The following is a 27,981-nucleotide window of genomic DNA, read 5'->3' on the forward strand; positions in this document are numbered from 1 at the left end:
TATATTTCTAAATAAAACTGTTTTATAGACAAACAGCCAACAAAACTCATAAGTAGCTCCTCCTTTATTAAAATCTGTATTTACTGTATAATATAACCTGATTTTAATAAAGTACAGTCTCTAACGCTTAGCCAGATAGTTTAACCAATATTAGCAATGGTAATGACTGAGTGAATCCTGTTTAAACTCACCTCAACTGCAGTAATTTAACCCAACGTGTGTGTTTAAAGTGTGCAAAAATGAATGTATCAGCAATTAAGAGCAGATCAGCATGTTCAAAATGCCAAACAGTTAATAATCTTAAATCCATTTCTTGTTTTTGTCAGAGCTGGTAAACTTTTTTTCTCCCCTAGTTATTCCTAATTTTCTAACCACAACTTGTGTGTTATTACAGGGTGTCTCTGTCAGTAAGAACAGTCCTGCAATTGTAGGCTGGGTGGTGTACCTTTTTTGGCTCTTGTGGTAAGTTTAATGGTCTTCTTAACATGTATTGATTTAAAGTTATATCTGTTTTTTGCCCCAACATGTGTTTAATAGTTTATAATACAGATTGACCTCATTGACCATCCTGTGCCAGCTCCTTTAACAAGCTGCATTCAAATCACTTTACAAATGAGCACTGGAAAAAAAAGTAAATAATAGGAATACCAAATGTTATTTGCATGCTCTGATTCATTTTCCACTTATTTTACCAGTGTATATTTTTAAAACAATAAAAAAGTTACTATTAATATTTATTGAACACTAGACCTTTTTTAAGATCCAAGAAGGTATATCAGCAAATTACAATACATTTAGCAGTGGCAGTGCTTTTTCAATCGTGAATGTAGTTCAGCAGTTCAATTTTAAAAGTAAATGTACCTTAGCAGCGGTAATTAAAGTAGATGTGGGTGAAATTTATACAGAGAAAAGCAGTCAGTATTTTGATAAACAAACAAAGGCTAAAACTAGACATATATTTAATATGAGCTAGTAAAATGGACTATGGGGAATGCATAAAAGTAGCAACAGATATCAAATGGTAATTGTATATGCATTTTTTTTTTATGTTTGTTTTTTTTTCAGTACCATGAATGTGGAATTGTAAAGACTGTGATGCAGAAGAAGCTACAAGATCTCAGTTACTGAAACACTACAGGTTAAAACATGGCCACTTTGGCCGCAGACACCCTTATCCATGCACATATTCAAATTGCCCCTGCACCTTTAAAACTTGGAATGCACTTCGAAGCCACCTGTGTAGATCACATTTTGATCAGACATCTCAAAGATGATGCACAGATTAGATTAGATGCACAAAGTAGATTGCACAACATTTAGCTGCCATCATTGTTCCTGTAATGACATTGCTTCCTTAAGAGATTATTTTGCTCACGTCAACAGCCATCTAATAAGGCATGAAACCATCAGTTGTATATTTGATAATTGTTCTTTCCAAACAAACATTTACGGAACATATCAAACTCACAAGAACAGAAAACACAAGAAATTTACACTGAATGATTTTAAAGAAGGTATTGTGAAGAATGGCACAACAGATTCACTTTGTAGTGCAGGAGATGCATGTTTGAGAGAGAGTGAAGTGTTGGATGTTGAAGTTGAAGACAATGCACTTGTCCCACAACAAGATAATTTCCAACAAATTATAGAAGAGAAATTGGCATTTGTTTTATTAAAATTGGAAAACTGTTTTCATGTACCAAGCTCTGCCGTTGATGAACTGCTAAATGAGTTACAGTATTTGATTAGTTCAGCGTCTTTTTCTAATAACATTGTTTCTGATTTCTTCAATAATCATAACCTGCAAATTGATCAGTTACTCATCAAAGTGTTAGGCAGTGTAATCTGTTCATCTAACCCATTGTCAAAAGTTTTAGGGAAAGATGGACCATTAGCCACTTATTTTTAACGGAAGCAGTATTACAAGGATCATTTCAATATTGTTGATCCAGTTCAGTATGTCCTAGATGCAACGGCAAAAAGAAGTTTTCAGTATGTACCGTTGCTTAAGGTTTTACATCAGATAGTTAATCAAAAAGATGTGCTTAATAAGATCGTTGACAAGAAAAGACAGCAACAGGTAGTGCATGACCATCTAGATTACAGGTTTTCTGAGGATGGGCAGTATTTTAAGAACAATGATTTTCTCTCAGGGGAGGAATTGAGAATTGCTGTTTGTCTATATGTAGATGATTTCAAGCTTTGCAACCCCCTCGGTACTTCAAGTAAAACGCACAAACTCTGCGCTGTCTATTGGGTTTTGGGGAATTTGATTCCTGGCAGCAATTCTACTTTGGACTCAATTTACCTGGCTCTTTTATGTAAAAGTAAGGATGTGAAGACCTATGGCTATCACAAAATATTTGAGCCACTTCTTCAAGACCTTGTTACCTTGGAGCAGCAGGGAGTTTTTGTCTCACAGTTGGGTACATTTTTGAAGGGGACGCTGCAGTGTGTGGTGTCAGACAATCTTGCAGCACATGGAATAGCTGGCTTTGTAGAAAGTTTTTCAGGCCAGTATTTTTGTAAGTTTTGCACAGCACAGCGTGCAGAAACTCAGGTCAAAGAAGTAAAATTCGGTGCATTCACCAGCAGAAACAAAGAGCTTCACCAAGTCCATGTAAATACTGCACAGACAAAAGGAAGCAGCTTTTTAGGTGTGAAAAAAGCGTGCATTTTCACAGAGAGACTTGCTCATTTCTGTGTAACATCAGGGTATCCCCTAATGTTGTTCATGATATTTTTGAAGGCATAGTCCCAGTTGAGCTTGCTCATTGTTTTTCTCAGCTTATTTCCAAAAAGGTGTTTACACTTTCTGACCTCAATACAAGGATTAAAAACTTTCAGTACAAGTGGGGGGACAAAAAAAAAATCGTCCTCATTTGGTGCCACTTCATTTTGAACGCCGTAAAACAATCGGTGGCAATGCACACGAAAATTGGTGCTTGATAAGGTTATTACTATTTATGATTGGCCATTTGATCCCTGAAGATGAGCCCGCTTGGAAAGTAATTCTGGACTTAAAAGATATTGTAGAGCTTGTTGTCTCCCCTGTCCATTCTGAGGAGTCAGTGGCATACTTGGAGTGTAAAATCTCAGAGCACAGACAGAGATACAAAGAAGTGTTTCCTGGTCAGGTTCTTCTGCCAAAACATCACTTCCTGGAGCATTATCCAGAGATGATCAAGCAGTTTGGCCCCATTGTGATGTTTTGGACCATGCGCTTTGAGGCCAAGCATAGTTTTTTTAAACAGGTTGTCAGACACACCAAGTGTTTCAAAAACATTGCACTGTCCTTGGCGAATAAGCACCAGTTTATGATTGGCTATCACATGCACACAAGCAGTTTTGGGAGATCAGCTTTTGATGTGACTCACGTTTCAACAATTCCAGTAGATGTCATGAAAGAGGACATTGCACATCACCTAAGACAGAAATACCCTGGTCTCTCAACAGTAACGCTAGCTCAGAGGGTCTCTACCAGTGGCATGGAATATAGAAATGGAATGATCATTGTGCATGGATCAGTAGGTGGATTGCCTGATTTTGCAGAAATTCTTCAAATGTGTGTATTTGTAGACACATTGATTTTCATTTGTAAAAAACTATGTTCATGGTACAGGGAGCACTACAGAGCATTTGAACTTCAGTCATCTTCAGCAAGAGAAATTGTGTTGGTTGAGTTAAGTGAACTGACGGACAGCTACCCTTTGGTTGACTACAAGTGTGGAATCCACCGAATGGTCTCCCTTAAAAGATACATACACACATCTGGTAATAAATCTTAATATTTATTTCACCATATGTTTTTTTTTATTTTTATTTTTTATTAAGATCCAAGTTAAATAATAAAAAAGGTAAAGAATGATAATTTTTTATGGTTTGGGGAATAATTATTTTTTTAAAATGTATATCTATGGTATATGTACTAATAATCAAATACTGTCTACTGTTTTATAATTTTCCTTTCTTACAGATTAACCTGTTGACCAGTATGTCTGCTTCAGCTGTGCTTCGCATCATCCTAGGGCAAGATGACTCCACTAAATTAACCCTGCCCTTTGGAATACCAGACTCTGTTGAGGAACTTAAAAGTGAGATAAAGAGACAATGTGATGTGTCAGGAGACTTTAGGATGCAGTACAAGGACATTGATTTTGATGAGTTTTTAAACTTGACCTCCACTTCAGACATTCAAAACAAGGCAACACTCAAAGTGATCTACGTCCCAGGTGCCTCATCTACAAGTAGCCCTTGCCTTTCACCACAGACACCCACCCAGGATGAGAACAGATCCATGTCGTCAGACACAGACATTCTCTCATCTTCATCATCATTGTCATCGTCTTCGTCGTCACCATCCCTGCGATGTTCACCATGGCCAGATGCCTTTCCTGTGCCAGTGTTTATCTATGATGTTGAGATCCAGCTCCAGCGGGCAAATAGTGACTTTGAAAGTAATGGTACCCTCTTCAGTCCTAGTCCAAAAATGAAGTCTGACATTCTTGAATGCTTGGCATCACAAATAATCAAATATAAAGCATATCCCTCAAATGCTGAATTTGATGCAGTAGCTGAAGCACTGGTGAAGAAGCACCCATGTTTAAGGGAGCAAGGATCTGTTACTGGCTTCTCTGGGTGGAAGATTAGTCTAAAATATAAGATGGCGAATTTTCGCACTAAGCTGCGAAACATTGGATGTTCAGAACTGAATGTCAATTCCCTTAAGCGTAAACAGAGTGGTCAGCACACATCTCCAAATCAAGTGAAGAAACCTAGAAGAGCAGAGGTGAACTACTGTCCAGACTTTCCTGTCGGCCATACCAAAGAGAGCCTAGAGCAAGAAAGGCTGTCACTGTTGTCCGAGGTGACGAAGAAAAACAATGAACAGGTGGTTAAGGTGAAAATGGAAAAGACATTCGCTTACAGACGGCATGAGGTGATTGAAGACAAGCCGTTCATTGCAAATTTCAAGGAACGGTGGCCAGCTCTCTTCTCTGAGCGAGAGGCAAGTTCTTAAATGCTGTGTTGATAATAATGTAAGGTTTTTGGGGTTAAATGGATAACCAAATGTTCATTTGAACATGACAATAAATAAAATAATTTTCAAATTATTCTAATACAAGTTCAGGTATTGCTATATGTATTGCTGTTTGATAAAGTGCAGCATTGTGGTAAATGTGTTCAAAGTCTGGCCACTTGTGGTCATTGGGATTGGTTCAGAAAATCATACCAGGAAATGACTTTAATTTCCATGAAAATTGTACATTTATGGAGAAGTTATCTTTATTTCAACGATGATCACACTTATGTACAACTGTAGCAATGTTTTATCTAAAACGCATCAAGAAGTAAAAAATAATATTTAATTAGTTAAGTTATTGTATGTTTTTATTGTTCAATATTTTGTTGGACATATTTTGGATTCATTCAAAACTTGTCTTTTTGCTTTCAATATTAAATGCTTTGTAGGTTGAAGCAGAGTTTGCACGCATCACCACTGTCCCACTGAGATCTAAGTTCATGCAGCAACTTGATTACCACTCTTCCCAGCTGATGAAAGTTTTGCCACGGAAAGGAGGAGTAGCTGGACAAAAAATCAAGAATATCTTTGCTGACGTGGACAAGGTATGTGTGTTTCTTACAAATGTATTATCAAAAACAAAGTAAGGTAATTATGCATGGAACTGAATATCGAAGTTATCTGGTTTATGGAGAATGTTTTATTCACACAGCTCTTCACACAATATTCATTAAAACTGATGCTTATTTTTATATACTATCATCTTGACAAATTAATAAAACCAAAACTGTTAAAGGTGCACTGTGTAGGATTTTCTTGATTATTCATGATTTTTAAAGAAGTAAATTTGCAACTTCACAGTCACTGTTCCACTCTATTGAGGTGCAACATTCAGAATAATATTCCTCTCATGTCTGATCTGGGCTCCACTGTGCTAAAACAAGGCTATGTAAGTTCTGAGAGCAGCCCACCCCAATATTTACATAGCCTTGTTTTAACACAGTGGAGCCCAGATGAGACATAAGAGGAATTTTGTTCTGCATATTACACCTCAATGGAGTGGAACAGTGATTTTGAAGTTGTAAATTTACTTCTTTAAAAATGATGAATAATCAAGAAAATCCTACACAGTGCACCTTTTAAATAAAGTGCATTTACACTGTTTATGCTTGTCTGCCTTTACACACACACATGAACATTCTATTCTTAATTCATAGGATGTAATATAATATAGACCTTTGCAGCTGTAATAGCTTCAACTTTCACTTCATAGAACACGTCTCCTCCTATAAGGTCCTGTGGCTGAGTTGCTTCTGTTCCCAATCGGTTTCACTTATAATACCATGACAGTTGACTGCATCCTTAGTAATGAAGAAATTTCACGACTGGACTTGTTGCACAGGTTGCAATTGTAGCACCACAGATATATAGACCCAATTACACAACCACTACAATGAGTGTTACTTGATAAAATAATTAGGATAGTTCTAGGACCAGTTAGGTTCGCTCTAGGAGCAATACACATGGAAGAAATGAGACCAGAATTTGTGCAGCAATAAAGTGTATTAAAATGTCAATCAATGCCAGTAGGTAAATAAAACAATGTAACAAAATAAATTCTGTAAATAAATAAATAAAAAACAATTCAGTTACTCAGTTTCCAAAAGAATTCACCCTTCAATAACCTTGGTCAACAATGAAAATGGTAAGTATACCCTTTGTATTTCAGTATTGTATATTTAATATTATATTAATTACTATTATTTCTCTAATCACCTGTGTTCTCTATTTTAGAGGTATTTATGCAGTTTAAGGTAAGTATTATTTTATTATTTTAATCTATTTATAGGTATTTTATAACTAATTAATTATTTCTTTCTTCTAGGTCTAATGGATTATTGATTAAAGGTAAGTATTATTATAATTACTGTTATCCAATTAAACCTCTAGGTTATTTTACACCAATAGTATACCCTTTAACAAACAACCAAAAATAAAAAAATAACAATTCTCTGTAGCAAAAACAATAAATGAATATCAAAACCACTTAGAAATTATCAAAATCAAATAACAGTAATCCAACCAATTAAAATTTAACCCTTTTCAGTATCTTTGTAGAGTGTCCTTTCTTTCAAAAAAAAAAAAATAAAATAAAATAAAAAGTGTCCTTTTTACTCAAATAATCTTAAAGTCCACAAATTTTCTTTAATGTTCACTATCAAGTGTTTGAAAATGTGAATGAAGTGTAATGAAGTCACTTGGGTCCTCGGGCTTGGCTCGCCATCCTAGCACCGCGCACTGCACCGGCCGTGTGCAGCTGAACGACACGAGGAGTGTTCGGGAAGATCCATTTCCAATCCATTTCACCCAACAAAAAAAACTGGCCTGTTTACATAAAACAGTGTCTGAGTTTCACATAACTCTTAACTTTTTTTAAATACACTTACATAACCGAACTCAGTAAAAAACATTACTTTTAACAGTATTACATTCAAAACAGGTCTTAAACATCCAAAATACAGCTTAATAAATCTCCACCGTTCCATAAAATTACATTTATAAGTGGATAAACTCATCTCACACCTTAACCAATAGCGTTAGCATAGCCTCAGGCTTGAAATATATACACGAGGGTTAGCTTAGCATAAGCTTAATAAGCTAAATTCAACACATTAGCTTAGCGTAGGCTAAATTAGCTTAGCATTAGCTTATCACAGGCTAGATTCAATGGGCTAGCTTAGCATAACAAAACGCGTTAGCCGCTAGGCTAATTAGCGCTATTTTATTCCTCTATTTATTCGGCAATTTGGTCAGAAAACATGTTTAAATATACTCTAAACTCACCGAATCCTATCCAAGGTTTTCACACACCACCCCAGGGCACATGGACACCAGGTTCTACCTCCACCTGGAGATTACCGGAGCGTGTAACTGGCAAAGTTTCACGAGGCACAATAAGTGAGCCTCTCCCCCTTTCTCCACTCTGCAGCCTCAACTCTAACAGCGGTCAGCTTGGTAGTGATTTACTCACTAACCACAACGCTGAATTCTAGCGTTTTCTACTATTTTTTTAATACTTTAAGCAGAGAACTTCTTGCATGACCTGTCTCTTCTCCTCCCGCAGAACTTTCTGGGTAAAACAGCCAGGGATTGACGTCCACTAACCAACAGGCTCCGCCTCTGTCTCTTAGAGGATTATTATGATTGGCTGCTGTTTTGCACCTTGGATCATCTGAAGAACTGATTGGCTGCTGTTTAGCGCCTAAAAGTTTTATTTCATTTATTATCTAAAATAAATAAAAACGATTTCCTTTTCATTTTAAACACTGTTTGGGAGTTTTCTTTTTTCTATTAATTAATTTATACTGTTTCAGAATAATTAAAGAAATAATAAAAATATATATTAATTATTTACTTTCTGCAGTTATCTAATTTATCTGTCTTTGTGACCCATTTAAGACCTGGGTTACACCCTCCCGTCTTTAACTGCATGCACGTCCCTGTGCATTGGACTAGTGGGATGTCTCACAGCAGGATTGGCATATTCCATAGAGGCAGCTTCTATAAGAGACTGAGTGAGGGCTGTAGTCATACCTTGGAATAGGGACTGGACAATGGATATCAGAGGATTGCCTAGCTCTGGATAGGTTAGTCTCTTGGCTTTTTCTCTGTGTCTTGTGGAGCGTCTCACTGATGCTGGAGTTTCTTCATCCTCAGATTCCTCTGTGGAAGGCTGTAGGTGTTCTGCATTTTCTGGTACCTCTTCAGCAGGTGTAGCAGAATGCAGCATTTCAGAATTTAGAGCTGGATCATCGACATGGTCTGTAGGTAAGTATTCATTTTCTGCTAATCTTTCAGGTAGGTTTTCTTTTACAGGGATCTTCTCAGGTAAGTTTTCTCTTTCAGGAATCTCAGGTAAGTTTTCTCTTTCAGGGATCTCAGGTTCAGCAGACGGGTTCTTTACAGCTGGTTCATGCTGGATTCTGAAGTTAGAGTCAACTGGTATTCTTTCATCCTCATGGATCTGAACAATTTCAACAGGTTCAAGCCTTAAGGGAACTGAAGAATAGTAGATTGGGTAGTCATCAGAATCAGAGTTAGAATCAGACTCTTCTGAATTCTCTTTGGGTGACATCTGTCTTGTTCTTGGTCTCCTAACCTTAGAAATAGGAAGGTCAGCTTCTTCTGGTGATAGGAAGTTGCACGGTCGGAGCAAATCTCTGTGCAATGTACGTAGGGGCCCAGCCTTGTTCTCAGGCTTTACTGTGTACACTGGGAGTTCTCCTGCTCTGCCCACAACAACATACACAACAGATTCCCATTTATCTGACAATTTATGTTTTCCCCTCAGTTTCACATTCCTCACTAACACACGATCACCCTTCTCTAGGGTTGATTCAGTGACTCTTTTGTCAAATCGTGCCTTGTTTCTTTCAGCAGATTTTGCAGCATTCTCGGTAGCCAATCTATAGCTCTCTTCCAGTTGAGTTCTCAGATGGCTCACATACTGAGAGTGAGTCTTCTCATGTTGCTTGTTCACAGAGATGTTGAAAGCGAGGTCGATTGGCAGTCTTGGTTTCCTTCCGAACATTAGCTCGTAAGGGGTAAACCCTGTACTGTCATGCTTCGTACAGTTATAAGCATGTACTAATGGCTTAACAAAATCTCGCCAACACGACTTCTCTTTCTCTTGCAAAGTCCCAATCATGCTCAGTAGTGTCCGATTAAATCGTTCCACCGGATTACCACGTGGATGATATGGTGTAGTCCTTACTTTATGAATTCCCATGACTTCACACAGCTCCTTGATAGTTTTGGACTCAAAGTCAGGACCTTGGTCACTGTGCAGCTTTTCAGGAACACCATAATGAATTATGAAGTTCTCCCATAAGCACTTCGCCACAGTCCTGGCCTTCTGATTGGGAGTAGGTATTGCCACAGCATATTTGGTGAAATAATCTGTGATCACCAGGATGTCTTTGGTGTTGCTGCGATCTGGTTCTAATGACAGGAAGTCCATACACACCAATTCTAGGGGTCTTGTTGCTTTGATGTTAACTAATGGTGCGGCTCTTTCAGCTGGTGCTTTCCTGAGTACACAGCGACTGCATGTCTTTAGCTTCCTCTCCACATCTGATGCCATTTGGGGCCAATAAAAGCGTGCTCTTAAAAAATCTAGGGTACGCTCCAACCCTAGGTGGCCCATGTCATCATGGAGGCTCTTCATTACCATCTCTCTTAGTTCTTCTGGTAGAACTAGCTGGAAATTGACATCTTGTCCTAGTTGTCTTCTTCTGTACAAAATTCCGTCCTTCATTTGTAACCGATTCCACTCTCGGCACATCAGAGAAAGTTTTGGCATCTCCCTTCTTGCAGATGGGGTTGGCACCTCTCCCCTTTCAAAAGATGAGATTACTTCTCTGATAACAGGGTCTGACCTCTGTTTCTGTTGTAACTCAACTTCAGTTATCATTGGGATGACTGGAAACCCTTCAAAGTGTTCGCCCAACACAAAAGCGTCAGGTAAAGAATCAGGATGAGTAGACAGGGATCCGACTAAGGGAATGGGTTCGACTTCTGATGCACTCAAGGATGGCTGGCATACTAACCGAGCTTCGCAGATTGCCTGGACCACTTCGGTGCTCACTTCTGCATTAGTGGTAAGCTCTGGTAAGTGTTGCAGCGTAAACTGTCTAATTCGGTCTTGTTCTTTCTGAGAAGAAGGGTCATCAATTTTAGTATTCGTGGGATGTCGTGAGAGGGCATCTGCATCGAGGTTATGCTTGCCAGGTCTATATTGCAACTTAAAGGAAAATGTTGACAATGCTGACAACCACCTGTAGCTTGCAGCATCCAACTTCGCTGAAGTGAGGATGTACGTCAGAGGATTGCTGTCAGTTATCACTGTGAATGAATTGCCATATAGATAGTCAGAAAATTTGTCTGTTACAGCCCACTTGAGGGCCAAGAATTCAAGCTTATGCGCTGGGTATCGCGCTTCACTTTTTGAAAGACCACGACTGGCATATGCTATTACACGTTGGTGCCCGTCCTGCTCCTGGTATAAGGCAGCTCCAAGGCCAACGGTGCTGGCGTCGGTGTGCAAGATGTATGGCAGACTGGGGTTGGCAAATCCCAGGACAGGGGCTGAAGTAAGCTTAGCGATGACCGTGTCAAAAGCTTCCTGACAGTTTTCTGTCCAGCGGTCCCCAAACAGTTCTTTTGGCTTGTAGTACTGGTTCTGACTTTTGGTCAGCTTACATCCTTTCCTCTTAGGAGCATATCCAGCAGTTAGCTCATTCAGGGGTTTGACTATCTTCGAGAAGTCTCTGATGAACCTTCGATAGTACCCTGCAAATCCTAAAAAGGAACGGAGTTCTTTGAGGTTCTTGGGACTCGGCCAGTTCTTCAGGACTGCAATTTTCTCTGGGTCAGTTTTCACTCCATCACTGGATACAATGTGTCCAAGGTATCGGACGGACTTCTGGAAAAATTTACATTTCTCAGGGGATAGCTTGAGACCATACTCCTTGAGTCGTTGGAGGACTTTGAAAAGGCGCTCCTCATGCTCTTCTAAGGTTTCTGAGAAGATAATGAGGTCGTCCAGAAAGACAATGACTTCTCGGAGGTTGAGGTCTGACATACACTTCTCCATGAGTCTTTGAAATGTACTTGGGGCGTTAGTGATCCCCTGCGGCATACAATTCCATTCCCAGAATCCAAGTGGGCATACAAAAGCTGTTTTATGTTTATCTGCTTCTTCCAGCTCAATCTGATAATACCCTGACTTCAGATCAAGAACTGAGAACCATTTGGATCCTGTCAGCACAGAAAAGGTTTCCTCCAAATGAGGTAGGGCATATGCATCTTTCACAGTTTGCAGATTGAGTTTCCGGTAATCTACACAGAGTCTTACTTCACCGTTTTTCTTCCTGACTACAACAATAGGGGATGAAAAGGAGGATTCAGACTCTCTGATTACTCCAGACTCTAACAACTCTTCTAGATGTATTTTTACTGCATCAAAGTCCTGAGGATGTATTGGTCTAGCTCGCTGTTTGAAAGGAGTTTCATCAGACAACTTGATGCGATGTTTCACTTGGTTTGTGTGTCCAAAGTCCAGGTCGTGGTGAGCAAAGACTTCAGGCATAGCGCTCAGTTTGCACTCTATCCTTTCTCTCCACTCAGCTGGGATAGGTGAATCAGCAAAGTCAAACTTGATACTTGCATCTGTGACAGAAGCTGTCATAGGTGAGGTGTCAATGGAGTTTTTATTCAATGCATCACTGGGCAGGATTTGTTGCAGTGCATGCAATTCAGCAAGGACTCGATTAGGAGTTAGGGTAATATCATGGTCTGTCTCGTTCCTCAGTACCACAGGCAGCTTAGCATGAAACTTGTCAGGTAGAGTAATCAGGCTGTTGGTCACAATGAGACCACCAGGAAGAGAAGCTGTTGAGGGTGACTCCAGAACAACCCATCGGTCAGCACCTCTGTGGTTCACGGATCCTTCTAAAATAGAGCACTGGCCTGCTGGAATGATTTTGGGTGCATTACTATGAAGCCTTACTGTGCCTACTGTGCAGTTTTCAGTTTGCTTATGCCTAATTTCTAGTGTTTTCAGGACCATTTTATAGCCATGATGTGGTGACTGATGTTTCAACTGATTCTTCTCAAAATGTTTCTCATACAGGACATCCAAAGTATTGGTTCCTATCAGCAAGGTGGGTCGTGCTGCTTCGCTGATGTCTGCAACAACTAATGCTAAGGTAGGAACTTCCACAACTGTACCTAGAAACTCTTTTGGAAAAGTGATGTTCAATTCTACATAACCTGAATACGGAACAGGCTGTCCATTAGCTGCTTCTACTTCTAGTAGATCACCAATAGGTTTACAGCTCAGGGCTGGCTGATGTGTCTCATGAAAGGATTTGGAAACAGTTGTCACCTGTGACCCTGTGTCAAGCAAGCAGTTGTATTTCTGTCCATCAATGACCACTTCAGAAATACACTTGGTCCCTACTAGACCTCTTGGTAAGCTACCGTATGTTTTGGTCTGAGTAGTTTGGTTGTTTACACTGGCCCTGGTAACATTAGGGTTCTTAGTTCTCTGTGAGATTGTCTGGTTCACTGTATTGTGTTCACGGTCCCAAGCATGCTGCTTCTCAATTAACTGCTTCTTTTTAGCAGCCACTAAGGAAGGGTTGGGATAAGCTGGACAGGATACAGCAGTATGTCCGTCTTCTCCACAGCAGAAACAGTACCATGGTCTCGGCCTTTGACTGGACTCTTTGGTAGCACTGGTCTGTGTTTCTTGTGTCACTGTTCTGTCTCTTTTCTTGTTTCTCATTTCAGACAGCACTGCAATGGGTTTCTGTGGCTCTGGAACCATCATGTTGGCAACTTGACTCTGCAGGTGGGCTACGTGTTGTCTCAGCTCTAAAATAGCACCTTCTGAGTACTCAGGGCATTTTGGCTTTGGCTTTGACACTTTAAGTTGCCCTTGCAAGTCTTTGACTTGTTTTCTTAGGCTGTCAACCTCAGCACTAAGGGTTTCTTCTTCTTGGCTAACATAAGTCTCAGCCCTGACAGCATGGGAGCTGGCACGAAACTTTGCATTACCAAGATGCTTTTTCATTCTCATCTCTTTGGCAATGTGCTTATCTTCTTCCATACGCAGATGGAACAATAGCTCAGAAAATGAGGGTGGGTTATTCTTCTTCTGCTCCAGCTGGAGGTCAGCAAGTAACCCATTATCCCAACATCCACGACAAAACTGGCGTAACAGGTGCCTGTTCTTCTCACTGGTGGGTAGACTGCCTTATTTGATCACTTTACTTAAAACAATGTAGAGCCTTTGGAGGTATTCGGACGGCTTTTCACCAGCATCCTGTAGAGTATTCAGAAATCTTGCGAAGAGCTCATCACCGTCTTCAACAGTGGCGAAAGCTGAGTCAAGTAGGTCTAGATAAGCTCTTGGAGTAGCCTGTGGACCCAGATGCTTTACTAGATTAGCTGCTGGAGGCAAAAGACTATCAAGAACTCTTCTGGATCGACACAAGTCTGACACTGCAGGGTCTTGCAACAGTAGTTCAACGTTGTTTCTCCATGTCTCATAGTCAACCTCATTATTAGGATGGGGTTTCTTCCCTGAAAAGACTCTAAGCCTTACTGGGGCATTTGCATGTGCTGCAGTTTCTCCACTCCTTACAACATGTTCAACAACAACGCGTTGAATAGCAGGAGGGTTCAATTCCTTTGGTGTGAGCACCACATTATGTTCAGATCGTCTCTCTGAGTTAATCGCTGGGAAGCTCTGAGCATTCGTTGGTGACTGTGGATAAGCTGATGACACTTGATTTGTAGGTTCTGCCTCCCATGAACTGGAACTATCTTGGATTCGGCCAGTTTGGTTATCTTCTTGACATGTCATTGTTTCACGACACAGAAGGAGTTGCTCTTGTAGAAGTTCTGTTAACGGCTTCCTGCTTTGTGCTGCTAGCTTTTGGAATTCGGCTAGGAACCAGTTTGCATCAGTTTTTGTGGCTGAAGGCATGTATACGCTTGCCAAAGCAGTTATCTTGTAGGAGACATCTTTTTGCCTTGAACTACGGTAAGTATATGGCAGTAAGGGTTTTAGAGTACTGAGAGCTAAAGAACTTTTAAACTCCACTATTGCATTTTTGTGAAAGGCTGACGTGGGGTTATTAATACGCAGTACCCTTGCAATGTAGCCATGCTGCTCTAAATAGTCAGTTAGTTCTGTATCTGTTTCTGTCTCAGTTAACCCACTAACAAGAACTGAGTTAGCAACATTAACTTCTTCCTGTTCTACAATTTCCATGGTGAGTATACACTTTGAGTGCTATTTTAGATCTAGATTTTGTTTAGCTTATTTGTATAGTTTTTAGGTGTGTGTTCTAATTATTTGGTCTCACTGCTTCCAGTTTTATTACTCCTGGCTGGCTCGCCAAGTTCTGTAGCACCACAGATATATAGACCCAATTACACAACCACTACAATGAGTGTTACTTGATAAAATAATTAGGATAGTTCTAGGACCAGTTAGGTTCGCTCTAGGAGCAATACACATGGAAGAAATGAGACCAGAATTTGTGCAGCAATAAAGTGTATTAAAATGTCAATCAATGCCAGTAGGTAAATAAAACAATGTAACAAAATAAATTCTGTAAATAAATAAATAAAAAACAATTCAGTTACTCAGTTTCCAAAAGAATTCACCCTTCAATAACCTTGGTCAACAATGAAAATGGTAAGTATACCCTTTGTATTTCAGTATTGTATATTTAATATTATATTAATTACTATTATTTCTCTAATCACCTGTGTTCTCTATTTTAGAGGTATTTATGCAGTTTAAGGTAAGTATTATTTTATTATTTTAATCTATTTATAGGTATTTTATAACTAATTAATTATTTCTTTCTTCTAGGTCTAATGGATTATTGATTAAAGGTAAGTATTATTATAATTACTGTTATCCAATTAAACCTCTAGGTTATTTTACACCAATAGTATACCCTTTAACAAACAACCAAAAATAAAAAATAACAATTCTCTGTAGCAAAAACAATAAATGAATATCAAAACCACTTAGAAATTATCAAAATCAAATAACAGTAATCCAACCAATTAAAATTTAACCCTTTTCAGTATCTTTGTAGAGTGTCCTTTCTTTCAAAAAAAATAAAATAAAATAAAATAAAAAGTGTCCTTTTTACTCAAATAATCTTAAAGTCCACAAATTTTCTTTAATGTTCACTATCAAGTGTTTGAAAATGTGAATGAAGTGTAATGAAGTCACTTGGGTCCTCGGGCTTGGCTCGCCATCCTAGCACCGCGCACTGCACCGGCCGTGTGCAGCTGAACGACACGAGGAGTGTTCGGGAAGATCCATTTCCAATCCATTTCACCCAACAAAAAAAACTGGCCTGTTTACATAAAACAGTGTCTGAGTTTCACATAACTCTTAACTTTTTTTAAATACACTTACATAACCGAACTCAGTAAAAAACATTACTTTTAACAGTATTACATTCAAAACAGGTCTTAAACATCCAAAATACAGCTTAATAAATCTCCACCGTTCCATAAAATTACATTTATAAGTGGATAAACTCATCTCACACCTTAACCAATAGCGTTAGCATAGCCTCAGGCTTGAAATATATACACGAGAGTTAGCTTAGCATAAGCTTAATAAGCTAAATTCAACACATTAGCTTAGCGTAGGCTAAATTAGCTTAGCATTAGCTTATCACAGGCTAGATTCAATGGGCTAGCTTAGCATAACAAAACGCGTTAGCCGCTAGGCTAATTAGCGCTATTTTATTCCTCTATTTATTCGGCAATTTGGTCAGAAAACATGTTTAAATATACTCTAAACTCACCGAATCCTATCCAAGGTTTTCACACACCACCCCAGGGCACATGGACACCAGGTTCTACCTCCACCTGGAGATTACCGGAGCGTGTAACTGGCAAAGTTTCACGAGGCACAATAAGTGAGCCTCTCCCCCTTTCTCCACTCTGCAGCCTCAACTCTAACAGCGGTCAGCTTGGTAGTGATTTACTCACTAACCACAACGCTGAATTCTAGCGTTTTCTACTATTTTTTTAATACTTTAAGCAGAGAACTTCTTGCATGACCTGTCTCTTCTCCTCCCGCAGAACTTTCTGGGTAAAACAGCCAGGGATTGACGTCCACTAACCAACAGGCTCCGCCTCTGTCTCTTAGAGGATTATTATGATTGGCTGCTGTTTTGCACCTTGGATCATCTGAAGAACTGATTGGCTGCTGTTTAGCGCCTAAAAGTTTTATTTCATTTATTATCTAAAATAAATAAAAACGATTTCCTTTTCATTTTAAACACTGTTTGGGAGTTTTCTTTTTTCTATTAATTAATTTATACTGTTTCAGAATAATTAAAGAAATAATAAAAATATATATTAATTATTTACTTTCTGCAGTTATCTAATTTATCTGTCTTTGTGACCCATTTAAGACCTGGGTTACACAATCTTTCACTGTGCTGAAATTCACTGATCTCCTGAGAGTGACTCATTCTTTTACTAATGTTACTAGAACAGTCTGCATGCCTAGGTGATTATAGGTTTTATACACCTGTAGTGGACATGTAGGTGATATACCTGAATTAAATTATGTGGATGGGTGAGTCATTACATTTAGCAATATTGAATCTTCTTGTCCTAATTAAATGTTAAGATTATTTTGTATTAAAATCATGTTAAGGTCATTTTAGTTGCCTTTATTGTTGTCAGATTACTTAAACATCACTAGCCAAATTTTGGGTATAGCGCAATCGGAGGAGTACAATAGGTAATATATTAATGACCTTAATTAATTTGACCTTTATTTTGATTAAGGTCATTGTTGCTTATTGTAATATATGCAGATATGATGCAATCAGAAATCATGAAGTAACAATTTAGTAGACTAAACTGTTTGCTTGTGCAGTGATCAGCAAAGGTGTTAACTGCTGTACAGTATAATAGAATACCTTGCACGTTTCTCTTGCGTTTTTGCTGCAGAATGATGCCATTGAAACAAGAAGAGCATGTGTACTGAAGGCACTAATTGTCTACCTGAATGAAGACCCCGAAAACCTCATTAGGGAGTATCTTGTAAGGATTTTTTCTTCTGCTTTCCACAAAATTCACAGATTCACTAGTTTTATATTTTAGACTTTGTATTTACATGCATGTTTTAAGTAAAGTAGTTAATTATTGATTTTTATCCATGTAATGTGTGGCATACAGAAATTGAACACTGTCACTTTTAGAGAGTGCTGAGTTGAAAGTAGTTCCGACCGTTGTTGTACTGTGGACATTCAGAGAGCGGGAGTTGAGGAATAAACACCCTGTTAAGTGAACGCAGACTGTCGTCTCCTTTTTATGTCTCGTGAGATATACGGACATTACATGGTGTCAGAAGAAACTGGGTGCCTGAAGGAGCAGTTACTTGTGCGTTAAAGGAAGGTAACGCTATGGCGAAGTTTAATCCACCGAGTGAGTTCAAGTTTGACCGCCCAGCGGAGTGGCCGGAGTGGAAACAGAGATTTTCGCGCTATCGGCAGGCAACGAAGCTGAGTAAGGACAGCGGAGAAATACAAGTGAGTTCTCTCATTTACTCCATGGGGAGCGAGGCTGAAAAGATATTTAGCTCGTTCCACTTCGCCAGTGAAGAGGAAGAGAAAGACTTTGATAAAGTTCTCAAAAAGTTCGACGAGTACTTTATTCCCCGCCGTAACGTTATACATGAGCGGGCATGTTTTTATCAGCGCAGCCAGCAGCCTGGGGAGACCGCGGAGCAGTACATACGCGTGCTGTACGAGCTGGCGGAGTACTGCGAGTTTGGGGAAAGGCGAGATGAACACATCCGAGACCGCCTAGTGGTGGGCATTTTAGACAAAGACCTGTCTCGTAAGTTTCAGCTTAAAGCGGATTTAACGTTAGCTGAAGTCATTGATCAAGTGCGGCAGGCAGAGGGGATTACTAAGCAGGTCAGTCTCCAGTCTAACCCACCGGAGCCGCAGTATGCAAGCATGAATGCGCTACGTCATCACGGCAGCCCGCAGTCAGACAGACGGGGGAGGGGCAAGCAGCGGCAGAGCAGCAGCAGCCACCAGGGGCGCTATAAAGCAGAGAGTTGTGTGAGATGTGGAAAACCCAAGCACAGTGATATGAAAAGATGCCCTGCACTCAAGAGTAAGTGTAATAAGTGTCAAAAACAAGGACATTGGGAGCGTGTGTGTCACTCGAAGCAAGTGAGAGAAGTCACACAGGAGGTAAAACAGCCATACTTCCTTGGGGAAATCGGCAGAAAGACCCACAGTGAGGAAGATTGGACAGTTAACCTGGAGGTGAGCAATATCCCAATCACCTTTAAAATAGACACTGGAGCAGATGCCACAGTTATCAACCTGAACACATTTAAAATGATGAAGCCTAAAATCAAACTTACTCCACCCGACACCAACTTTATTAGCCAAGGAGGACACCTCAGCTGCATGGGGCTATTTCAGGCTACCACAAAATACAAGGAAAAGCAATACTCCTTTAAAGTATATGTTATGAGAGGTCGAGTCAGTTGTCTTCTAGGCCGTCCCGAAGCTGTTGACATGGGTCTCGTGAAACGAGTGGACGAGGTCAACAGTGTCTTCAGGTCAGGGGGACTACTGAACACAGAACCAGTGGAAATAGTCCTTCAGGATGATGCCAAACCATATTCGGTGCACACGGCAAGGCGGATACCTTTGCCGCTTGTCCCTCTTGTGAAGACAGAGCTCCACCGTATGGAAAGTGAAGGCATCATAGAAAAAGTGACTAAGCCAACCGAGTGGTGCGCGGCCATGGTGCCGGTTCTAAAGCCCAACAGAAAGGAGGTTCGCTGCTGTGCAGATCTCCGGAGGCTCAATCGAGCAGTGAAACGCGAAAAGTATGTGCTACCTACTATCGAGGAAATACTGCCTAGACTTGCAGGATCGACTGTATTCACAACACTGGATGCAGCAAGTGGCTTTTACCAGATACCTTTACATGAGAACAGTAAAAAGCTCACCACCTTTATCACACCGTTTGGGAGGTATGCCTTCCGGCGCCTTCCGTTCGGGATCACGAGTGCACCAGAGATTTTTCAAAGAAAAACGGTAGAGACTCTGGCAGGATTGGAAGGGATAGAGCTGTTTATGGATGATATCCTCGTTCATGTAGAAAGCGAGGAAATCCACGACCAGCATCTAGCAGAGGCTCTGAAGGTCATCAAAGCATCAGGGCTCAAGTTGAACGAGCACAAGTGCAAGTTCAGGCAGACCAAGGTCCGTTTTCTGGGCCATGTCATCGACAAGACCGGCGTCCGGCCCGACCCGGAGAAGGTGGCTGGGATAGAGAACTTTCCCCAGCCAAACAATGTCACGGAACTGAAAAGATTCCTGGGGGATGGTGAACTATTTGGCCAAGTATGTTCCAGAGCTGTCTACAGTAGCAGAGCCACTCTACGTGCTGCTTAAAGGAAAGATGGAGTGGTTGTGGGAATCTGCACAACAGATGGCGTTTCAAAAGCTCAAAACCCTGTTGGCCACAGCCACAGTTGTAGCTTTCTATGATGTGACGAAACCCACTGCCGTGTCAGCTGATGCCAGCAGCTACGGGTTGGGGGCTGTTCTTCTCCAGCAGCACGGTGACCAGTGGAAACCTGTGGCCTATGCGTCTAGGCGGCTGAGCGACACTGAGACAAGGTACGCCCAAATTGAGAAAGAGTGCCTGGCCAGCGTCTGGGCGTGCGAACGATTTGACGAATACCTGTTCGGACTTGCCAATTTCAGACTCATAACTGACCACAAAATCATGTTAAGGTCATTTTAGTTGCCTTTATTGTTGTCAGATTACTTAAACATCACTAGCCAAATTTTGGGTATAGCGCAATCGGAGGAGTACAATAGGTAATATATTAATGACCTTAATTAATTTGACCTTTATTTTGATTAAGGTCATTGTTGCTTATTGTAATATATGCAGATATGATGCAATCAGAAATCATGAAGTAACAATTTAGTAGACTAAACTGTTTGCTTGTGCAGTGATCAGCAAAGGTGTTAACTGCTGTACAGTATAATAGAATACCTTGCACGTTTCTCTTGCGTTTTTGCTGCAGAATGATGCCATTGAAACAAGAAGAGCATGTGTACTGAAGGCACTAATTGTCTACCTGAATGAAGACCCCGAAAACCTCATTAGGGAGTATCTTGTAAGGATTTTTTCTTCTGCTTTCCACAAAATTCACAGATTCACTAGTTTTATATTTTAGACTTTGTATTTACATGCATGTTTTAAGTAAAGTAGTTAATTATTGATTTTTATCCATGTAATGTGTGGCATACAGAAATTGAACACTGTCACTTTTAGAGAGTGCTGAGTTGAAAGTAGTTCCGACCGTTGTTGTACTGTGGACATTCAGAGAGCGGGAGTTGAGGAATAAACACCCTGTTAAGTGAACGCAGACTGTCGTCTCCTTTTTATGTCTCGTGAGATATACGGACATTACATGGTGTCAGAAGAAACTGGGTGCCTGAAGGAGCAGTTACTTGTGCGTTAAAGGAAGGTAACGCTATGGCGAAGTTTAATCCACCGAGTGAGTTCAAGTTTGACCGCCCAGCGGAGTGGCCGGAGTGGAAACAGAGATTTTCGCGCTATCGGCAGGCAACGAAGCTGAGTAAGGACAGCGGAGAAATACAAGTGAGTTCTCTCATTTACTCCATGGGGAGCGAGGCTGAAAAGATATTTAGCTCGTTCCACTTCGCCAGTGAAGAGGAAGAGAAAGACTTTGATAAAGTTCTCAAAAAGTTCGACGAGTACTTTATTCCCCGCCGTAACGTTATACATGAGCGGGCATGTTTTTATCAGCGCAGCCAGCAGCCTGGGGAGACCGCGGAGCAGTACATACGCGTGCTGTACGAGCTGGCGGAGTACTGCGAGTTTGGGGAAAGGCGAGATGAACACATCCGAGACCGCCTAGTGGTGGGCATTTTAGACAAAGACCTGTCTCGTAAGTTTCAGCTTAAAGCGGATTTAACGTTAGCTGAAGTCATTGATCAAGTGCGGCAGGCAGAGGGGATTACTAAGCAGGTCAGTCTCCAGTCTAACCCACCGGAGCCGCAGTATGCAAGCATGAATGCGCTACGTCATCACGGCAGCCCGCAGTCAGACAGACGGGGGAGGGGCAAGCAGCGGCAGAGCAGCAGCAGCCACCAGGGGCGCTATAAAGCAGAGAGTTGTGTGAGATGTGGAAAACCCAAGCACAGTGATATGAAAAGATGCCCTGCACTCAAGAGTAAGTGTAATAAGTGTCAAAAACAAGGACATTGGGAGCGTGTGTGTCACTCGAAGCAAGTGAGAGAAGTCACACAGGAGGTAAAACAGCCATACTTCCTTGGGGAAATCGGCAGAAAGACCCACAGTGAGGAAGATTGGACAGTTAACCTGGAGGTGAGCAATATCCCAATCACCTTTAAAATAGACACTGGAGCAGATGCCACAGTTATCAACCTGAACACATTTAAAATTATGAAGCCTAAAATCAAACTTACTCCACCCGACACCAACTTTATTAGCCAAGGAGGACACCTCAGCTGCATGGGGCTATTTCAGGCTACCACAAAATACAAGGAAAAGCAATACTCCTTTAAAGTATATGTTATGAGAGGTCGAGTCAGTTGTCTTCTAGGCCGTCCCGAAGCTGTTGACATGGGTCTCGTGAAACGAGTGGACGAGGTCAACAGTGTCTTCAGGTCAGGGGGACTACTGAACACAGAACCAGTGGAAATAGTCCTTCAGGATGATGCCAAACCATATTCGGTGCACACGGCAAGGCGGATACCTTTGCCGCTTGTCCCTCTTGTGAAGACAGAGCTCCACCGTATGGAAAGTGAAGGCATCATAGAAAAAGTGACTAAGCCAACCGAGTGGTGCGCGGCCATGGTGCCGGTTCTAAAGCCCAACAGAAAGGAGGTTCGCTGCTGTGCAGATCTCCGGAGGCTCAATCGAGCAGTGAAACGCGAAAAGTATGTGCTACCTACTATCGAGGAAATACTGCCTAGACTTGCAGGATCGACTGTATTCACAACACTGGATGCAGCAAGTGGCTTTTACCAGATACCTTTACATGAGAACAGTAAAAAGCTCACCACCTTTATCACACCGTTTGGGAGGTATGCCTTCCGGCGCCTTCCGTTCGGGATCACGAGTGCACCAGAGATTTTTCAAAGAAAAACGGTAGAGACTCTGGCAGGATTGGAAGGGATAGAGCTGTTTATGGATGATATCCTCGTTCATGTAGAAAGCGAGGAAATCCACGACCAGCATCTAGCAGAGGCTCTGAAGGTCATCGAAGCATCAGGGCTCAAGTTGAACGAGCACAAGTGCAAGTTCAGGCAGACCAAGGTCCGTTTTCTGGGCCATGTCATCGACAAGACCGGCGTCCGGCCCGACCCGGAGAAGGTGGCTGGGATAGAGAACTTTCCCCAGCCAAACAATGTCACGGAACTGAAAAGATTCCTGGGGGATGGTGAACTATTTGGCCAAGTATGTTCCAGAGCTGTCTACAGTAGCAGAGCCACTCTACGTGCTGCTTAAAGGAAAGATGGAGTGGTTGTGGGAATCTGCACAACAGATGGCGTTTCAAAAGCTCAAAACCCTGTTGGCCACAGCCACAGTTGTAGCTTTCTATGATGTGACGAAACCCACTGCCGTGTCAGCTGATGCCAGCAGCTACGGGTTGGGGGCTGTTCTTCTCCAGCAGCACGGTGACCAGTGGAAACCTGTGGCCTATGCGTCTAGGCGGCTGAGCGACACTGAGACAAGGTACGCCCAAATTGAGAAAGAGTGCCTGGCCAGCGTCTGGGCGTGCGAACGATTTGACGAATACCTGTTCGGACTTGCCAATTTCAGACTCATAACTGACCACAAGCCCCTTGTACCCCTTATTAACAGTAAAGACCTAGATAATGTTCCCATTAGGTGTCAGAGGCTGTTGATGAGGCTTATGCGATTTAGTGGAGTAGCTGAGTATGCACCAGGGAAAACACTAGCAGTGGCTGACGCTTTGTCTAGAGGCCCAGAGCAGTGTTATGGTGAGGGAGATCTTCAAGATGATGTGGCAGCACACATAGATGCAGTTATAAGCCAGGTACCAGCCACACCACAAAGGTTCAGTGAAATAAAGCATAGTACAAATAATGATCCACAGCTTCAGGCAGTACGCAGCTTTATTAGGTCAGGTTGGCCTGAGTATGTAGACAGAGTTCCAGAGTCAGTAAGGGATTTTTACCAGGTCAGAGGAGAGCTATCTGAGCTAGATGACTTGGTAGTGAGAGGGAATCGCATAGTTATCCCAGAGGGTATGAGAAAGGTGATTCTAGAGAGAATTCACGATGGGCATCAAGGTCTAAGTAAGTGTAGAGAGAGAGCACTTCAGTCAGTTTGGTGGCCCAAAATGGGACTGGACATTATTACCAGAGTGCAGCAGTGTTCATTCTGTGTAGAGAATAGAAACACGCACAGGAAAGAGCCTTTAATTTCAACTGAGTTACCATCTAGGCCGTGGCAGAAAGTGGCAGTAGACCTATGTGAGTTTAAGAAACAGAACTACTTGGTTGTTTCTGATTACTTTTCTAGGTTTTTAGAGGTCTTACATTTACCTAACACTACAAGCAGCCAGGTTATCTCGAGGCTTAAGTCTACTTTTGCACGTTACGGTATCCCAGAGGTGTTAGTGAGTGACAATGGTCCTCAGCTAGCTTCTGTAGAGATGAGAGAGTTTAGTAAGAACTATGACTTTACTCACGTCACTTCTAGTCCCCATTTCCCTCAGAGTAATGGCCATGCAGAAAGGGCTGTTCAAATTGCAAAGACCATCCTACGTCAGGACGACCCTCTTCTCGCTCTGTTGACATATAGAGCTACACCCAACTCCTCTACAGGAGTCAGTCCAGCTGAACTGTTAATGGGCAGGAAAATCAGGACGACCTTGCCGATGCTACAGGATAACCTGAAACCTTGCTGGCCCAACATGGACAAAATTCAACAAGCTGATGGAAGAGCCAAGCAACGGCAGGCGTACTATTACAACAGACACAACGGAGTGCGTGAGTTGCCACCGTTGAACACAGGAAATTTTGTACTCACGAAACTGGATGGACAGAAACAGTGGACAACTCCTGCTGTTGTTCATGGCACAAGCTCCACACCAAGGTCTTACATTGTGGAGACAGCAAAAGGCGAGCGTTACAGAAGGAACAGACGCCACCTACTGGCTGTTCCCGACCATCACACATCAGACAGCAAAGATTCTGATGTGGCTACTACATCAGTGGAGGTGGACATTGACGGGACCACTGAAACTGTGACGCCGACTTGTGTCACACAAGAGACTCTTACACCTGGACATACAGTCACACGTTCTGGCAGAATATGCAAACCGGTAGTTAAGCTTGATCTGTAGCCAGACATGTTTAGCCATGTTGATAAAGTACAGTGGTTTAGATGCTGTAAGAATCTGTTTTTTCATTTTGTTAGGGAGGTAGGGAGGTAAAGATATTGCAGGATTTTTTTTGTTGCCAAAGTAATCCACTGTGTGTTAGGTAAAGGTTTTCTACTTTCAGAAAAGGGGGGATAAGGATAATGGAATGAAAATTTGTGATTCCAGTAAATGATTTTCAGTTACCACTGATTCATTTTTGAATGTTAGAAAGCATTTACAAAATAAGTTAATTTAATTGTTTACAGTATATATATATATATATGCTATTCATGTTTATACAGAGGAGCTCTTTTAAAGAGGGGAGATGTAATGTGTGGCATACAGAAATTGAACACTGTCACTTTTAGAGAGTGCTGAGTTGAAAGTAGTTCCGACCGTTGTTGTACTGTGGGCATTCAGAGAGCGGGAGTTGAGGAATAAACACCCTGTTAAGTGAACGCAGACTGTCGTCTCCTTTTTATGTCTCGTGAGATATACGGACATTACAATCCATATGCAAATTTAACCCTCACGTCCTTCCCTCAACAAAGACAGAAATATTTGTCACAACTGCATAGTGAAATTCCTTTTTACTAACTTAATTAGCAGCAGTGCTAAAGCAGTTTCATTTCTCAAATTGATGATTGGAAAAAATTGATTGGAATTTGTTGTGTGTGTGTGGGTCTATGTCATTTGGCTGATGGTGTATTTTTTTCTGTCTTTCAGGATGTTGAGGACAAGCAGGAGATGGAGCAGACAGTTCTGGGAGTCTTTGCTGTAAAGAAGGAGGGGGCAGAACCCACTGATGACCTGGAAGATGTCGGTATAGTCATCGAAGGAGTGGAAGTACTTCGCACCCTTGGTAACATTGCAAATGCAGTTGCCATTTTATTTGGCCTCATGTACTCACTGGATTTGAGCTACCCAAACAATCTTAAGTACACATTTGAGGTTCTGCAGAAAGTTGTTATGGAACTGGATGACAAACAACTGTCAAGAAAGGCTCAAGTGTTAAAAAACAAACTGTTTGAAGGGAAAGTGTAGACTTTGAAAGTGAGTGCCACTTCAGAGTATTCCAAAGAGGACAACTTTGACCTGAGGTATTTGAAATCCAGGACAATTTGAATGTTAGTGTTCTGGTTTTGTTTGAAGTTCTAATGTTTGATGTTTTAACGTTTTAAAAATGTTCACAAAAGGGAGTAAGGAGGGATATTAAAAGCCAGAACAGGAAAACGCCATGCATCAAAGGGTATTAAGAAATTTCTTAAAAGGAACCCTGCCTGGTAGCACTTATTTCTTAATATGTTGTTATTACTCTAAATCACTAAGCTATGGTGTTGTTAAAAAAAAAAAAAAAAACGGACAATAAATTATTAGTTTGAGAAGTGCTTTTATTCTACTTATTTGACATATGGGTGCCGCCATTATTTTGCACCATATTAGGCTTACAAGTGATATCAGCTGGGGTTCACTTTAAATTTTCTTAATTGTTTGATACAAGGTTTCCGTTACCCTTATATTAATGCTACAACATTAATCATCCTTGTTTCTATTCACATTGTCTATCTGAACAGCTCCACTGACCATACAGTAGCACTTTTTAGTCTTATAGTCCTTTCTCTCTGGCTTTGTGTGCACACTGGATTTGAGCAACCCAACTAAAATTAAGGTACACACTGCTCCACCATAATCCATTTGACGCCATCACAATCATGCCAGTGTCACTGCAGTGCTCAGAAAGACCCACCACGCAAATAGCTGCTATATGGAGGATAAATGTTTAACTAATTTGAATATTCAGATATTGGAATATGAGTAAAAAAAATTAAGTTTAAATTCATAAAGAAAACCACTGTTTTTAAATAGTCAATATACTAACTAATTCACATGATTTAAGTAAGCACTGAGTAATAGAGGGGAAAAAAGATTGAGGTCCATTTATAATTTAAAATAAATATATTATTCAATATATAATTGTGACAGGCAAGAGGATAAAATAGGCATACTAAATGCAGTCTGTAATTATAAAACTAAACTGTGTCTAATAGGATCAGTGGAGCTAAAAAAGTGAGGGGAAAAGTGAACAGAAGTCACTGGTACCATGTTTTACGTGTATTGGTTTAAGCATGGTGTTTTGATAATGATCTGGCTAATGTGTTGCACTTATGGAATTGATAAGCAAAGGAAATTTTATTTTGTTTACTTATTTATTTTATGCCTTATTATATTGGGTCAATGTAATAGAAGATGTGCTTTTAAAAATTATTCTATCATAATTAGAAACTGCTGGCATTGAAAAGAGATGTTTTAATATAAAGTTCTTATTAAGTCAGATGTTTTTCAAGTCTCAAAAGTAAACAGGAAAGTTCAATTCAGGCAATTTTATATTCTCTATTGGAAGATGTGTTTTTTTTTATATGAAGAAATAAAATGATCTAATGCAGGGTTTCTTAACCAGGGTCAGGTTTTGACATACTTCTTGGGGTTCTCAAATGTAAAGCTAATTAAGCGTGTTTCTTTAGGCTAACTGTGTATCGCGTTGGATCCGGATTACAAAGACCTGATTTAATGTTTGTTTAAATGCAGTTCAGAAGGATGAAATTGTAACTAAGAAGCAGTTGTGTTTTATCTAATGTGTGGCTAATGAGTTGAAAGGGATTTAGAGTTCAGAAATGTAAGATGTTCAAAAGATTTGTAACAGTTCAGCTAAAGGTTGTGTGTAAGTAAAGGTAAATTGGGATCCCATGTACTTTTTGTTGTGTGCACATTGCAAAACAACCTTGTAAAAGGACAAAAAATACCAATTAAATGTTGCAAATGACCATAAAGGACTCCTTTTTTTTGCAATGTATGCAGTTGACCATGGTTTGTCTGTGTGCTAAATAATTATTTCACAGAAACA

General features: G+C 40.7%; 1 protein-coding gene and 2 long non-coding RNA genes across 4 annotated transcripts; 2 read left to right on the top strand and 1 right to left on the bottom strand.

Annotated features, from left to right (window-relative positions):
* Positions 1–27,979, top strand: LOC111190013 (sterile alpha motif domain-containing protein 3-like). Of its 2 annotated transcripts, none has more exons than XM_049473471.1 (7): positions 1–462; positions 1,066–1,138; positions 3,623–3,774; positions 3,977–5,008; positions 5,473–5,628; positions 17,597–17,689; positions 25,806–27,979. In XM_049473471.1, the coding sequence occupies exons 4-7, from the start codon at positions 3,995–3,997 to the stop codon at positions 26,121–26,123; spliced, it is 1,581 nt and encodes a 526-aa protein (XP_049329428.1). In that variant the 5' UTR covers positions 1–462; positions 1,066–1,138; positions 3,623–3,774; positions 3,977–3,994; the 3' UTR covers positions 26,124–27,979. The 2 variants fall into 2 exon arrangements, with proteins under 2 accessions (XP_049329428.1, XP_049329427.1); XM_049473470.1 differs by lacking the exon at positions 17,597–17,689 and adding an exon at positions 20,718–20,810.
* Positions 7,891–8,347, top strand: LOC125794060 (uncharacterized). Its single transcript, XR_007433559.1, has 2 exons — positions 7,891–7,981; positions 8,148–8,347. It is a non-coding gene; the product is annotated as an uncharacterized LOC125794060 (long non-coding RNA).
* LOC125794056 (uncharacterized) lies at positions 15,776–17,013 on the bottom strand. The gene is made up of 2 exons (XR_007433553.1): positions 16,435–17,013; positions 15,776–15,975 (listed from the first exon to the last, which is right to left on the bottom strand). It is a non-coding gene; the product is annotated as an uncharacterized LOC125794056 (long non-coding RNA).
* Positions 27,980–27,981: the final 2 nt, after the last annotated feature.

The sequence above is a fragment of the Astyanax mexicanus genome, unplaced genomic scaffold (assembly GCF_023375975.1).
Source record: "Astyanax mexicanus isolate ESR-SI-001 unplaced genomic scaffold, AstMex3_surface scaffold_38, whole genome shotgun sequence".
Taxonomy (NCBI): Eukaryota; Metazoa; Chordata; class Actinopteri; order Characiformes; family Acestrorhamphidae; genus Astyanax; species Astyanax mexicanus.